The following is a 16,673-nucleotide window of genomic DNA, read 5'->3' as shown; positions in this document are numbered from 1 at the left end:
TTTGACCTTTTGTTCATTCGATATTTTGTGCTTCTACCTTTTGTTATTCGATTTTTTGTCCTTTCGACCTTTTGCGCTTTTTTGTACTTTCGACCATTTGACCTTTTATCCTTTGACCTTTTGTATTTTCGACCATTTCTCTCTCGACCGTTTGTCTCTTCGACCTTTTGTCTTCCGATCTTTCATCATATATTCTTTTTGGTTCTTCATCAGTACCGTCTTTACGCATGGGCACGCTGTACCAGCTCCAGGGACCCCGGGGTTTTAGGTCCCCCAACTTAGGATGAATATAGAATCATTCTGAAGGCCATGTTCCAAAAAATGGTAGCACTAAGTTATTTATAACTCTTTAGCGTGTAGGTAACAATAGATCAGTAGCAACTCGGAATCGCACATCGCATCTTATCCCATGTGACGTTTGAAGAGCATAAGACAGTCGTGCGGAGTGATGGTAGCGGTAGGAAACGAGGCACTGCATAACCAGGATAAATTGAACCAATTCAAACGTCAATCCAACATTTCGATTCAAGTTTCAATTAACCAACCAAGAAGATGGCAAAATGGCACAAGAAAGCTGTACAGAAAGTGGAAGAAGATGTCGAAATTTGGTACAACATCCTTGTTTGGCAAGCGATCCATGGATGAGGCAAATTTTCAATTCTTCATCAAATAAGGAATCTTGAACGGACAAATCTTCATTAAATCCTCCAAAAACGACGTCGTATTCTGGAACAGAACCAATTATGTTATTTTTGTACGAGACTCCGCCCAATCAAAAATATCTTATTCCGTCATGAAGGTAAACGTTCATAAAATCCCAAAACACCCCTGCCCTTGTGATAGTGTGATTGAAAGTATCTACATAAATCGACTCTACTTTTACCCTTAATCTGATTTAAGTTAAGTTTAAGCAAATTTGCGTGCCCTTGAAGATATTTGAAGAATCTTGGGCATTCGGTGACTTACATTGTGTGTATATTATTTTCGATTGTTCCCAATTTCTGCCCCAATAAATACGTTTATTAAAATTCTTGAATGTTGTTTTAAAATATGGTTAACACAAGCAGAAAATTATTGTGCTGCAGACATAAATAATTTCAATTTTAAAATTCAGTTTTGATTTGCTAATTTCAAAATCTCAGTTTATGGTCAAGTGGTAAATTAAGCGACACGACGAAGTGCACGAATCAGAATCAGGAATCCAAATATATTGGCTGAAATGGAACGGATCCCTTAGGAATTCGAGGATTTGTGCCTTACGGCAGCGTGCGTTCCTATTTCGACTGTTTTACATGACTGGTATTGAAATGGATTGTGCTGCTCATATCAATAGGTTCGAGTAATTTCGATGTTTCGTTATGTTTATTTGTTTACGTTACAATGAAGGTACTGAACATTTGTATTTTCGAAGGATTAAAAAGCTAATTATTATTATTTATTTTTTTGCCTTCGGTCTCTTTCTACAGTGAATGCCTATCACCGACACCAGAAAGGCGACTCTACGATCTAAACACTAGACTTGCCACTTAACTACCGACGCCGTGTTTGAGATACTAATTTGTTGAACATGAAAATTTTAATATTGCTTTAAATGTATATTCATTGTTTTCGACGTGGGTCGCGTTTTTGCTTTTCTTTTTTCAAGTAACGCGTCCAATGGAAAATAGACAAAGAAAGAATGACCGAAACGGTGACAATTCACCTTTTATTGGACGCACTGAGAAAAGATATGTCCTCAAGCAGGAATCGAACCTGCGGGGTGGGCATAGCGTAGCTGGTAAGTCCATTACACTGCACGTAGCTCACCTCAGTTCAAACGGTTAGATTGGTCAGAAATGTTAATAACTTTTTAGGAATGATCTTCCGTTTTTCGATGATATCTGGACATTTACAATGCCACCTATAATGATGGAAATCTGAAATCGTGTTTTCTCCAGAAAAATTTGGATCCTACAATGTTTTTAATACTTTCACAAGGTTGAATGATCTGGTTTAAATTTGAAAAATAAATATCAAGGAGTAGAAATGGCTCCCTGATTCTGGGGATTATTTTTTTGATCATCCTCCTCTACAGCAGTTTATACCTGTTCAATTATAGGGGCCCCTTAGCTTAATTGTGCCCAGGTCTTAAGACGGTCCAGTTCTTCATACCTAGACGAACGTATGTACTCAAGGATATGTCAATGTTCCTAACTCAGTGTGGTAAAGAGCTATAGGCTTTATTAGTAGGGTTAATTATTCCTTCTGGAGTGAAGAATTCGGGCTGTTTACTGTTTTGTATTGCGATTATATTTTGCTTGCATTTACCATGTGCCTACCTGTTATCATTCTCCTTTCCCTGCTTATTAGAAAAATGGGGAAACTACACGGCAAGGCACAAAAATCCGCATAACAAGGGGACCGTGCTAATCGAGCCAATTTATTCTGATTCCTGATAATACAAAAAATTAGAATGTTTCAAAAGATGCAGGAAATGAAGAAGTGAGTCCCATTCATGTCACTGCTCGCGATATGGAAGTAGAAATCCAGTAATCGCCGGATGCCCCATGGACACTAGGTTGGGTTTGTCCGGAGCAAGATACTATTTAGTGTTATCAGACGGCGCCGGTAGTTGAGTGGTAAGCGTGACCGCCACCCATCCCATGGGTTCAATCCCAGTGAAAAAATCTGTGATCACGTATTCCTTTGAAAGCGAAGTAAAATCGTTGGTCCCCGGTCCATGAGTTGATGGGTCGATATCTAGTCCGGATAGTGGAGTCACCTATTTGGTGTCTTTGGCTTCGTAGCGAAAATAGGCTGATAGAAAATAACTAGAACATGAAGAAGAATTGCACCCCTATACTTACTAACAAATATCCTCCTCCCGTGATACTTGTGGAGTGCGCAGTAGTATATACGGCCTTTAGCAAAAGCAAGTATCGGACTAACATTCCTTCCCTTTCCTTCCGCGATCTATGTTTGGACCTGGCCGGCACCGGTATTGATCAATGAACATTTTAGAATTACTGGGAACTGCACATTGAAAGATGTTTCGCTACTCCCAAGCATAATTATCTACTGATTCCCCTTGCAACTTCAGCTGGTCCAGATCGGTAACGGAGTAGTAGCCAGGGCCAGGGCCGTCGACAGCCGCGCCGGGCCCCAGGGTTTGAAGTACTGACGGGCCCTACCATATATGACTTCTTATTTCAATATCGATTAAAGAAATTATACGGATGCAACCGTTTCAATTAAACTTTTTTATTATGAAAATTGTTTATTTGACACGATTCAATACGTTGGCTTAACATTATAAACATGTAATAAATGGAAAAAATAAAAATTAATAAAGTAATATTTGTGGCTGGCCATCAGAATGGCTTACGTCCAACTTGCCATTGCAATTGGAATCCTTTTTTGCGGCGTTGCCATACAGTCCATATCGCCATCGTTCATGCTCCCTTGACACACGTTAATGCCACCATCGTTAATGCTGCCCAGAATCAGAGCTTAGAGAAATTGACATCCCTGCGTGAGCTTGAAAGAGAAACAAAATTCAATTCATGCCCGCCGCAATGAATCGAATGTTTGGTTTGTTTCCCTTGTCCTTCGATTTTTCGGTACAACGCATTCATGTTTGCATATGTTCGGTTTCAGGAGCAAACTGAATCTTGTTTCTATGCTAGCTCGCAGTTCAGTTATGCTCGAAAATGTAAAAAAACTTCTGCCTTCAAACTGTCCATATAATAAAAAATAAATGCTTTGGTTGGTGAATGGATTTATATTTTCTCTGCACTCAACCATTCGATTCTTCATAAAATTTCAGTTGGTTTGGAAGTGAATGAATGAGAGAAGCGTTAAAACTGAATATTGTTTCGGCAAATTTATCAGAAATAAGCAACTAAATGTGAAATTTCGCACCACTGATGCTGCCTTGTTTCTTGTTATTGGTACATACTGTTGATTTTGAGGTACTGGATTCAGCTATTGCAGTTGTCACTATGACCTGAACGAATTTTCTTTATCGGTTTCTGAACATGGTAAAATCGGTTTTGGAATCAGTTGATACACTTGCGCTAACATTCAGAGAAAAAACATTACGAAGGCGATGACTGGGATCCAACAGCGAAGTCTGCTGTTAAAAAGACTGAGGCAGAGAGTTGCGAGAGAAAGAGTTTCAACTTTTGGTGAATACTAATGGGTAGAATAAGTATCTAGTTAAATTTCCATATTTTTCTTCATCAAATGTGTACACTGGAACCTCCATTTACGAACCAAGCCAAGGGTTCGTAAATTGAATTAGTTCGTAAGGAAGTGTTCGTTTTTTTGGGATTTAGATCGCAAAAAAAAGTTCGCTTTACATTCTTACTAAAATTCATTGGTTGAGCGACATTATCGATAGCCCCAACAATATTGGTATTTCCGAAACGGGCTTGACAAGTATATGATGAAAATAGATATTTGGTACATTTTTGAAATCCAGGATGGAGACTTCCGATTGAACAATAATCTCGATAACCCTAATAATTTGGGAATTTTTGAAACGGGCTTGACGAGTAGATGATAGAAATGGTAGCTTGGAGCTATTCCGAACAATTTCTGTATAAACTATGAGGTATTTTCAAGCGGGTTTGACGAATAAATGAGCGATGCCCTTTTGGAGGCCAAGATAGTTCCTTCTGGTTGAGAAAAGTTTTCTATAATCATATCATCCGCATCCCAAATCACTATATCTATGTCTATGCTATGATTATTTTATTTCGAAAATGTCAATATTTTAGGTTATACAGATAGGGTAACCAACCTAATTTGTACCCCTACATATTTTGGACCCTGTTAATGTATTTGCCTCCTACACTGCCAAGTTTCTCTGCATTTGTTTGGTTTGATGCAGCAATTACATTCCTTGGGTTGTCTATTAAGTTTCAATATCATTAGTTCATCTCTAATTGTTTAAAATTAACAGAATCCACAGTTTTCAAAAGTATCACCGAAAACGTTTCATGTTTCAACGATAACCAAGAGGAACCGGTGGAAATGATTCATTTTCAAATTGGATTTAAATGTACAATTATAATATTTTTTATCGATTTAATTAGTTTGTCTGATTTGGTATTATTCATGTTACGTGTTTGAAAAGGTTTTTTCGCAATGTTTTATCTAAAACATCTTAAATAAATGGTGTCCACAATATGTCTTAAAAAAATTATATCAACTTATTTTGGACGCTTCTCGATTTTCTTTCTTGATAGCTATTTGTTTATCGAGTTAGAATAATCAAAGTGAAAAATTTCGTAACGGTAGGTCGCCTGCTCTTTTTGGTCAAATTATTTAGAAATGTTCAAACCAAAGGATGTCGAAAATCAAACGATTGAGGAACATTTCATTGAAGACTATAATATGACCAAAGAGGGGACTTCTGAAATCCATGTTGAAGAAAAATTGTAGTTCGAATTTGTTGAATTCGACGAGCTATAGGTTGACAAATCTAAGAGACATATTACAGCTAAATAATGATAATAAGAGTGTGCTTGCTAAATTCCTAGAATCGCCTGAAACACTCGCACGAACAGGAACATCACGATTCAAGCGACGTAGTCCTGCTGTTTTAACATTGCGCCGAACAGTTGAATACCACAAGGCGAAAACTGAAGAAAAAGGGAAAGTAAAGGAAGAGAAACAAAGAAAAACTGAGCTTAGAAAGAATAACAAGAAACCACCTCGTAAACAAATGAATTAAAAATAATAATATATTGTACAAGAAGATTCCAGACGAACTTTGAACCTTGATTTATCATTCACTTGAGGATGTTACTCCATAATACTGCTACAGATGAATTGTTACACGAAATATATTATTGTTAACTCTATTGTATAACATTTATTGCTGCTTTGTTAAGTTTGCAGTAACCTAATTGTACCGAAAGTTTTTCTATTTCTCAAAATGATAGAACTAAAAAAATACTTCATGCAGTCAGCCTTCCATATAAAGATTAATGTACCATTTTTGATTGGCAGTCACAGATTTGCTTATGTTCTTCTTTCATGCATTAAATATACTGCAAAGAGAACGAGTCAGTAGGTCAGTTTAGTAGAAAAAACTTCACTGTTTCCAAAATATATTCAGTCACATTCAGTGTGTCCAAAGTATGCTTGGAACACTGTCCAAATTAGTGTGGAAGGGTCCGAAATGTGAAAAATTCATGCTGTGAAGAAATGTCATTTTCGAGTTTATGTCAATGTATAAAACATCCATTGACAGTTTTCTTTCAAGAAGTAATTTTGGAGCAGACTCGTGCATGTATTGCATTTAAAAACATAGGCAAGCAAATATTTTTTGACGTTCACGTGATTTCACTTTCTCTAGGGGTCCAAAATTAGTTGGTTACCCTATCTTAACTGGAATTCGCCATATTAGTTTTCAAAATGGCTTCATACATTGATTTTCGTCATCTACTCGTCAATCCCATTCCGAAAATACCCAACTTTAATCAGTAACAGTTAGCTACGAATATGTTAAATTGTATACAACTTCATACTGTACTGTGCGTATTCAACCTTTTTTTACGAACACTTTTAAAAACACTTGCGATAAATGAAACAAGAATGGTTCAATTGCACTGTTAAATGAATCTAATACGGTTACGTTCACGTACTTCAAAAAACCACTGGAACGATTGGAACGTAGTTGATTATGGTATATTTGCAGTGCCAACAGAAACAATAAACTTCAACAATTAAATTAAAATAAATTAAATTCAGTTAAAAATGCGGGCCCCCAAACCAGACCCGGGCCCCAGGGTAGTTGCCCCCCCTGACCCCCCCTCTCGTCGGGCCTGGCCAGGGCTAGTCGCACAAGTTCAAGTCCACCACCACCGTCACACTAAACTTGCGATTTTTGTATTTATCTCACTTGCTCATCGTTAGGGTACATCCTTTAGTAATATCTGCAGGAGCGGGAGCAAGGTCAGACAACAACATGGTTGATAGGTGTCAAACAGTCGGTATTTCTTCGTAAACCCCTTGAATCCTTATATTGTTTAATAAATATACAATTATAAATATTTGATGGGCTTAAGATTTATAAATAAATACGAACGGTGTTTCCTGCTATAAAGTACTGACGATTCTCAGGCCTGGATTCGTCCCTGCCAATCCAGGACTGAGGTTGTTTGATTCGGCTTTGTGTCAACGCTTCTTCGAGCTGTTATATTTGGTGGAGCCTCAAAAAAAATGTTGGCCTTTACAAAGGATCCCATCTGCCTATAGTTTTTAGGACCAGTAAGAGAGACCCGACCTTCTTCCTGAGCCAATAGAGCATAGTGATTTGTCGTGGTTAATGGCGTAGCTCCCTTTAGCATTTTTGCAAAGGAGTGCTTTTAATCAACCGCTCCAGATTCTTCGGGCATACTTTTCAGCATTCCCAATTCAAGTGATTTCTTAATGATTATCTGCGTTCTTTACACAACGGGCCTTATTGCTACAACGGAATATTTGCGCACACAGCCGAACAGGCAGATAATCCTTGTCCAAGCAGGCGTAATTAAGCGCATAGCACTCCCGCCGAAGATAACCCGCCACGAGTTTGAGGAGACACATTATTTTGTCTTTTCTAGTGTGTTTACCATTCAAAATGTTTGCTCACTGCAGAAAGGAGCCCTTAAAACAGCCAACCTTATGATTCCACGCATGATAAACACGAATTGGTGGGTACGCTGTCGATCTCAACTTTGTGAGCGGGCATATAGACGTGAAAGTCCCTTGTCGCCAATAACGTCATTTGTTTGTTTTATTTAGAATATTATAATTTTAAGCTTATCTGGGCAAACTTCCGAGATATCTGTCACGGATGAATATTTCTTCGTCAGTTCTTTAAAAATCTTTAGAATACTTAACGGATTATCTTTAAACCGAAAAGTAGCCACATTAAATCTGCGTATTCTTTACTGTTTTTCTCTATTTACCATGGAATTCAATGGAATTTAGCCTAATGACCAATTCGGCCAAGCGAATGGATGATTGGTTTGTTTTTATCATAGTTCATTTTTTTGCAAGAAAATAAATTCAGAGTTGAAACAGAAATTGAATTTCGAAGAAATCACTTTCAAATCGTAATAGCGTCGTTTCCCAGTCCCTCGGTTTTTTGAGCTGGTTTTCAGTTGGTTCGAAACGTAAACATCGGCATTACTTGGTAAAACCACAAGGACCTACATCAGCAGAAAAGTTCAACCAGCTAATCGCTAAGTGGGTCGGTTTTCTCGATCGAACTTCAGTTCATTTGCACCACTTAGCTCTCTCGCAACGCTATATGTAGGTATACACTACGTATGCAATCAACATAGCAGTAAAACTTACCAAACAATGCCTTGAGCACCGGATCCGATCGGTTTCAGGTTCTGGTATCGCTTCAGAATAGTAAACTTGGTGTCACCCACCTCTACGGTGTAGAAGGCGTGACGTGAGCTCATGTTGCAGCCACCAGATTCGGTTACCCGTTCGTTCGTCCTTTAATTGTTGCTGTTATTGCCACTGCCGCTGCCGATGCTGCTGCTGCTATTGGTATTGTTGTTTTTGCTGTTACTACTGTTGCTGCTGTTATTGTCTGCAAAGGAAAAGAGGGATAAAAAACAATGTTTATGTTCCGGGAAACTTTTCCGAGGCGAATACAGCTTGGCGAAATTGCTTGATAAGGTGCTAATTAGCCACGATTGGACGCCTGCAAGTCGAGAGCGATACACGTCCGTGATAAGGAGCTATAACTTTCCGGGATTGTTTCACCGGTTAGGTAACGAGTTTGTTTTATGGCGTTTGTTGAGATTTTTAGGTAGTTTGCAGTACGCATTGACCGTAGCATGCTGAGAGATAATTTCCTCGGAAATGTCAAAGTCATTGAAAAATGATGAATGCTATGATTCTAATTAAAATGATGCTACACTCGAAATTCGATGGGATGTCAAGCAATAAACTCTGCTTCCAGAAATAAAATATGGAAGATTCATATGAGAGCTTTATGTGTGAGGTACCGTTCACAGGAAAGTCGCACACGAGATGTCAACCATGGCAAGCCTTGTTGTTGCTGATATGATATTCATAGAAAACGTGTCTTCTGGGATACATTTTTATATGTTATTTATAAGTAGTAGTCGTCAGAAATTGTCCCGCTTTTGATGTGAGTCGCTTTCCTTTTGCTTGTGATGTTTGTGGGTGCGAGCTATTTTGTGACTGAACGCTTCTGTGGCACCAATTTAATTGGTTTATTAGGGCGTACATAATTGAGGCAAAAGAAGAAACAGCTTATAGAGACGCGTGATGTGTGCTATAAAATAAGTGTGTTAGAATCACAATTTACGAAAGCTTCTCACATTGGTTCCAGAGGGGAATCTGTCGAAAGTGATACATCAAATAAATAAAATTTCTGAAATAGTTCTTGGAACTCTTTTCACATCGCAATATGTTTTACAATTTATACAGTATTCTTGAAATGAAAGTTGTTTTTAGTGGATTTAAAAGTAGTTCAAGATATATGCTTCTGGTTTGCGGGATATTTTAGATTTAAGACGACTATTCAAATGGACATAACAAGATGGCTTGGAAAATGATGATATTGACACATTTCAGTGCTATGTTATCCTACTAGGGGAACCGGGGCAAGTCCGACACCATGGGTAAGCCCGACACCCCACGACTTTTCCCAGTTATCAAATTTTAAATCATGCAAATTCCAGTGCTATGTTATTCTACTATGTACTTAATTGTATATTTTAAAAGTCCTAATACAACGTTAATGTTATAGGTTCGTTGTTTTCAGGTTGTCTATTCATCCTGAGAGGTGAAAATGTCGTGTTAGGGGACAACAGAGCAACATATTGATTTTCCCACCTATACTTTAATTTATCGAGAAACCTACTCTATCTCAAACTTTAGAGTATCTATTTGTTTTAGGAATTTGATCATCGATATACTTAAATTTTTGAGCTATTCACCTAGTAGTGAGATAGAAGATTTCTCATATAATTATACTCGTGGCATCACCGAAAGAAACTGTATTTGAATCCCAAAACTTTAGCGAAAATTTAGCTCTTTGTAAGATTTAGGTTTTATTGGTTAAGGCGCAAAAAATACTACTTACATTATTTATAATAAGGATGTAAGGAATCAATATATCGCATAATATACCTATAAAAATAAGGTCTCGGCATGAACCATCATTTGCCATTCCTCACATGCCCCCCCATCTCTATCTCACTCACTCTCTCTCTGTTCGTGTTCGTGGCAACTGTCACGACTCACATCTATCTTGCTATTTCTCTATCCATTTCTAAGTTGTGTGATAAGATCCTCTGCTAATCTTTATTAATATTCAAGCAAGTTTCATGTGTGCGATGTAATTGTGAGGGTTTGAGAAAACAAAACTATTTTTGTTTGTCGTTATCCTGTTATTTTCTTTGCATTTTAGTGTAGAAGAGACTCGCGGAAACAATTTTAATTATACATCCTACATGGCAAATAAAATATATGTAGTCCTGAGAAAATTTGCAAAATATTTGCATTATGGGAAAACTATAACTATTTTCAAGGTGAAATAGTTATCCCTTCGAAACGTTGCACTATGGGTAGACAGGTGACCATCAAAAACAACATCAACTCAAATTTAATTCAGTTCTATTCAAAAGCTTGTATATAATTAAGGAAATTCATGGCTTTTTTAGAAAAATATGTGGCTTAACTGGGTAATATGGACGATGAAAATTTAAAAAAAGACATTCCACGTGCGATATTTCAACTTTTCGTATCTCTATTGAATTTTGAATGAAACATATGCTCAAATATGTCATGTGAAAACTAAGAACACTTTTTTCGTGATGATATTATTGAAAATGCACATACGTTGTATTGGTATGAATTTTCATGAAAAATAACAAATCAAAGCCCAAAAATATCCACGAATTAGATCAGGGAAAAGAAGTCTCCCAAAGTCCCCACTCTCGATGGGGATGCAACTACAATGTGTCTTCTAACTTATCGTCGTCCATATCTGCTCTATACTGAGTACACTTCAATTGATGTTTCAGTGGCAGTAACAATTAGTAGTGAGGCGTTGGATAATTCAGCACACGTTTCGTTCGAGTTTTCCATATTGTACAAGTCAATTAGCAACGATTACAATCAGAGTTTATGCATTGGACAGTAGTTGATCTGACTAAATTTTTGCCATCCTGATAGTTTGAACCTTTTATTTTTCACAGTATTGGTTTGTATAGGACTTATTTTACCATATTTCCTGAACGAGAATTCCGAACGAAACAATAATGCAAGCTATAAGGATGACTGGAAAGAGACTGCATTGTAATCAATTGAATGCACGCCTTTTATGCTATCGACATAGCCTAGACAATTCACACTATTTATTTCAATGCAAATGAAAACTTTGAAATATCTACTTGTCTCTTTTACGAATCGCATTCTTCCTCTTTCGCTCTCTGTTCAAGGGGCTTGAAAGCACATGTGACCTGGTCTCACTTTACTATATTCAATTGTGCGTTAAATTACTAGACCAGCAAATTCTATTCAGCACAATTTTTTTTCGGAAATATGTGACCAAAAAGTAAACTTTGAATTCCAAAGCAAATTGATCGTTCCAGGTTCCTGATAACTAATTAAAGTCCATCAATAATGTAGAAACACCAGATAATCTTTAAACGACACCGTTAAGTAAAGAGCGTGAAAACAAAAAGACCAAAACAAAACAGGGATGGAAGCCCTAGAAAGCCCATTGTATATTAATTAGCCTTTTCTCGGAAGATAAGATTTTCAAAAGCATTTCATAACTTTCTGATGCAATGGTTCTCAAATTCAAGATTGTGTTACGCATTTTCAAAAAAAAATTAACTTTAACTTTAAATGATCATTGCATTTTAATTAATTATTTCATTCAGCATCTTTTTATTCATTTTGTTCGTCTGCGTTCATTTTTCTACTTTATTATTTTCATCATTTGGGTTCACTCTGATCAGTTTATTCTTTTCGTGTATTTTACTCATATCATTCATTTAACTTATTTTATTCCCTGTTTTCATTCACTGCATTCTATTAATTTTTTCCAGTTCATACATTTTTTTCTTCATTTTATTAATCTGAGTATTTGTTCAGCTTTATTAATTTCATCCAAATAATTTATTTGACACAATTTATTTTTTCTTTTAATTTATAACCTTTCAACATGCTTTAATTTTTCATTTCAATCAATGCATTTTATTTTGCTCATTATCTTCATTTTCTTTTTATCTTTTTATTCTTTTTATCAATTCAGCTCATTTGGTTTATTTGATTAGTTTGTTTTATTCATTCATTTAATTTTTTTTTGTACATTTTATTTTCTTTGTTCATTCCATTCTTTTTATTCATTTGATCCATTACATTCATTTGATCTCCATTGTATTCAATGCATTCATTAAATTAAATTGATTCATTTGATTAATTTGATTCATTTAATTCATTATGTTCATATCTTTAATTTTATTCATTTCATGTTCAGTCATTCCTTTTATTTATTGCATTCAATTTGTTAGTTTGAGTCAATTTATTCTATTAATCTTATAACTATTTCTAAATATAGTCTAAATTTTCATTAATTAAGCTAATATAATTTGATTCGAGTGTATTATAATTTTAATTTACATGAATCATTCTACTCATTTCATGAATTTGAACACCTTTTATTTCCTTTTTTGCTTCATTTTTTATTTCGTTCGTTTTAATGATTTTCTATCATTTATTTAGATTATTCGAGATTTTATTCGTTCAGGACTAGAAACTGTTTTCATCCCATCTCTAGTTGGGTGCCTACTTCGCATGAGTTCTGCAAACTAATGAATGATCCAACAGTGATATGTGTGAGAAATGTACCATCTCACTGCTAGGTGGATTTAATCGGTTTTTCACTATCAGTGCAAACGTTGCGTTAAGGGACAACAGCAAAATGAACAAAAACGGTCTCACATGAAGAGTTACCACCTAACGCGAATGAAGTGTTTGTTGAAGTTCAAACAAAACGACGCACAGAGGCGTAACTAACTTCAAATCCTGGCCAAAATAAGAAAAATGTTGTTTTTGTTTATTTGTCCATATTTTCAGCTTAAATTGTTCTTCGAAACATACTCCAACGTTTTGCTTAAAAAGAAAAACGTTTTCGTTTGGTAATTTTTGTATGCAATTATTTGTAATCAGTAATTTTTTTACTCATTTTATTAGCTTGAAAGCCATTATCCCTCAATTTTTCAGATTGCTCAAAAACTAATTACCCAAAGTCAATATATAAATCAAAATCCTGGTTTTCATAGCAAACTCCAGCAACTACAAGCAATTGGGGTCAATTTTGGCTTTTCTTTGTCATTTTTGGGTAGGTTTCATAAAAGTGCTCACTTTTTTTAATTTTCCACATATTCGTTAGTAAAAAAAGTACCTTGTCGGGCAATGTCGGGTAAATCTGTTAAAAGGAGAAGATTATTTGGAGTATCCTCTCACTGTTCCACGAAGAAAACATTCCCAATTAATCCCATTCGTTTTTTTACAGTTATTTGAAAATGTTGTGTTTTTTGCTCAAATTTAAGAGAATTCGATTAAAAAATCAGTGTTGGGGATATTTAAAAGATCTTATATGAAAATAATAATTTGAGACGGCGCACAGTGGCGTAACTATATCAAATCCATGGCCAAAATTATTTCACATGTTTTTAAGCTTTTTCGTGCGATTGAAAGTGATGAAAAATGGTTTTTCATGGATTTAGACAATTTATGACCAAAATATGAAAATATTAAACCTCCTAGCAGTATAATGCATCTTCTCATTCCAGTTCCTTGTCTCCGGATTGCAAGTGTTAACGTCAATAATCCAGATTGAATACGATAATCACTTGGATAGATTTCTATTACCGAATTTACAAAAACTTGAATTTTTTTTCTGCTATACGAAAACCAAAAAAGCAAAATAAACATATGAACTCGAAACAAAATGTTTTAATTTATGAAAACAGTTGAAACAGACTAAATCTCAATGCGAGGTTTCCTCAAACTGATAGATTACTCTAAAACACGTTTACATTGAAAAATAGTAATGCTCGAGGAATTGGTTTATTTTCGCCTTTGCATCACACTGCTAGGAGGTTTAATATTTTCATATTTTGGTCATAAATTGTCTAAAACCATGAAAAACCATTTTTCATCACTTTCAATCGCACGAAAAAGCTTAGAAACATGTGAAATAATGTTGGCCATGGATTTGATATAGTTACGCCACTGTGCGACGTACGTTATATAAAGCATTCAAATGCCAAATCAGTTGTCTTTCTAATTTCCTCTCCATATGTATTTGACAAATGATATTTGGAAATCAAATGAATATGGGATATATGAAACAAAATTTACTGTTCATTAGGGTGATTCAAAAAAAAAAATCGTTGCGGAGCATGGCATTCAAAGGATATAGTATTCAAGAACATTCTTTGCAAATTTGGAAATATTTCATTGACGGAATCAAAAGTTATTGAAGTTAGAATTTGTATGCGTATATCGACAGGTTTTCTATCAGATTTCAAGCATCAATCTCCATATGTGTGAGAGATGTACGGAAGTGTACGGATCCCATTCTGACAGGGAGAGAGTTACCCCATATCACTAGAGTTTCCGGTCATGTCGCCATGGAACGTTTTGTCTAGTGGATATGGGAGTTATTTTTCAATTTCATTATTTTTTTTATTAATTAACAAGGACCTAGATTGTTGGTACCGAGGATAGAGACTTGCGGACGATCCCGATTCATGATGGCGCGAGCGCGGGAGTTTGTAGGTTGACGCTTGAGTTCGTGTTGGTAAGTTTATGAGTGTTGAGATTTTCACCTTATCACCGGGGTGTAATCATGTTTGCGAGGGCAGCCCTAAGTTTGCGCCGCTAAAACAACAAAAATGATCCATAAAAAATTGAAAAACGATCCATAAAAAAGTTGTCCATGTTCCATAAAACAAAACTGAAAATCCATAAAACAGTATGAATGATCCATAAAAAGGGGTGATTTGATCCATAGATTATGTAAAATTGAACCATAAAATGGTCGCAAAAGAGCACTAAAATAGTAATAAAAGAGCAATTAAAATCAACCAATGCCCCATAAAAATATTGGAAATGTTCCATAAAATGATACATTTTGCGCCATAAATTAACTGACATTGATCCATAGAATATTAACAATGTACAATAAAACACGTCGATATGTTCCATAATATCGACAAAAATGTTCCACGGTATTACAAAATGGAGCAATAAAATGTCAGAAAAGGTTCCATAAATTTGATGAAAATGTTTGCTAAATAATTTTTCTTGGTCCATAGAAGATGTAAAAATGAACATTAGAAATGATTCATATATCGGACGTTAAATTATGGTTCATGGATATTTACAAAACGATCCATAGGAAAAGGAAATGTAAAACGATCCATTAATATGTGCTTATGCACCAGAAAGATTAAATTTAATGAATTCATGCGAAATTTTTGCTATTCGAACGTCAGGGTATTTATGATATTAGAGCGCTGAGAGTTATTAGACCACTGATACAGGCTGGCATTTTAATTGCTCTTTTATTACTATTTTAGTGCTCTTTTGCGACCATTTTATGGTTCAATTTTACATAATCTATGGATCAAATCACCCCTTTTTATGGATCATTCATACTGTTTTATGGATTTTCAGTTTTGTTTTATGGAACATGGACAACTTTTTTATGGATCGTTTTACAATTTTTTATGGATTATTTTAAATATTTTATATGCAAAAGTACATTTTCCCGTTTGCGAGTTCGTGGGCGTAGGTTGCTTGGAAAATCGCGAGGGGCTCTTACGTTTGTGCGCTGACGTGATTTTGTAACTTGTGTTCTTGAATCGTCGCGCGAACCGTGAGACTGATATTAAATTTTCGGTGCGCGGTTAGAATTATGGCAGAGAGTGGGATCGTTTACATCGATAGGGTTCCCGGTCATGTCGCCATGAGACGGGTTGTCTAATAGGTATGTGCGTATTTTCTTAATTGGTCCAGCTGAAGGCATGGACCTAGGCTTCTAGGATCAAGGATAGACTTCCGGACGTGATCGATTCGTAATCGCGTGCGCGAGGGCATTTTTGTAGGGTCCCGCTTGAGACCGCGTTTGAGAATGTGTGAGTGTTAAGACGTTCACTATCACCATCTTTGCTGACCCAGCTGAAAGCGGGTGTATAATAGCAGTATAGGACTCGAAAAGAAGAAATAAAGGACAATATATGAGAGACGTATTAGATTAGATAGGTACAAGATACAGCTGAATTTATGATCATCACATGAAAGACATATATTAGTACTTCCAACTCAACCAATACTTGAATAGCCAACCACCACATATAGCCCATCTTTTCTCAATTATCTATTTGTTACTGGTTGATTGTTGGTTATGAGCGGGTAATTAGAGGAAAGGTATAGAACAGGAAAAAGGCTCATATCAGCCCTCCCGGCCTCCTCGATACACCACTATCGAGCCGTATTGTAATCAACATCTTGAAGTGGGCTTCTTATACACATAAAATTCTGAGTATTCATAATGATTGGTGGATTATTAACATGAGAACTAATTAACCTCTAGTAGTAGAGCTTGTTGCAAATAGAAACTAAAG

The 16,673-nt window shown here is 35.9% G+C and overlaps 1 protein-coding gene across 11 annotated transcripts in view; it reads right to left on the bottom strand.

Annotated features, from left to right (window-relative positions):
• LOC131678825 (stress-activated protein kinase JNK) overlaps nt 1-16,673 on the bottom strand; it is a 324,602-nt gene that overhangs the window by 59,426 nt on the left and 248,503 nt on the right. For all 11 annotated transcript variants that reach the window (XM_058959193.1, XM_058959187.1, XM_058959188.1 and 8 more), the window contains one exon: nt 8,335-8,581. Coding sequence is in view for 10 of the 11 variants with exons in the window: in XM_058959187.1 (XP_058815170.1) it covers nt 8,335-8,447 (113 nt within the window). In the remaining variant the exon portion in view is untranslated. The remainder of the gene's footprint in view (nt 1-8,334; nt 8,582-16,673) is intronic.

This window comes from Topomyia yanbarensis, chromosome 2 (genome assembly GCF_030247195.1).
Source record: "Topomyia yanbarensis strain Yona2022 chromosome 2, ASM3024719v1, whole genome shotgun sequence".
NCBI classification, from domain to species: Eukaryota; Metazoa; Arthropoda; class Insecta; order Diptera; family Culicidae; genus Topomyia; species Topomyia yanbarensis.
This window is presented reverse-complemented; position numbering and strand designations above follow the sequence as displayed.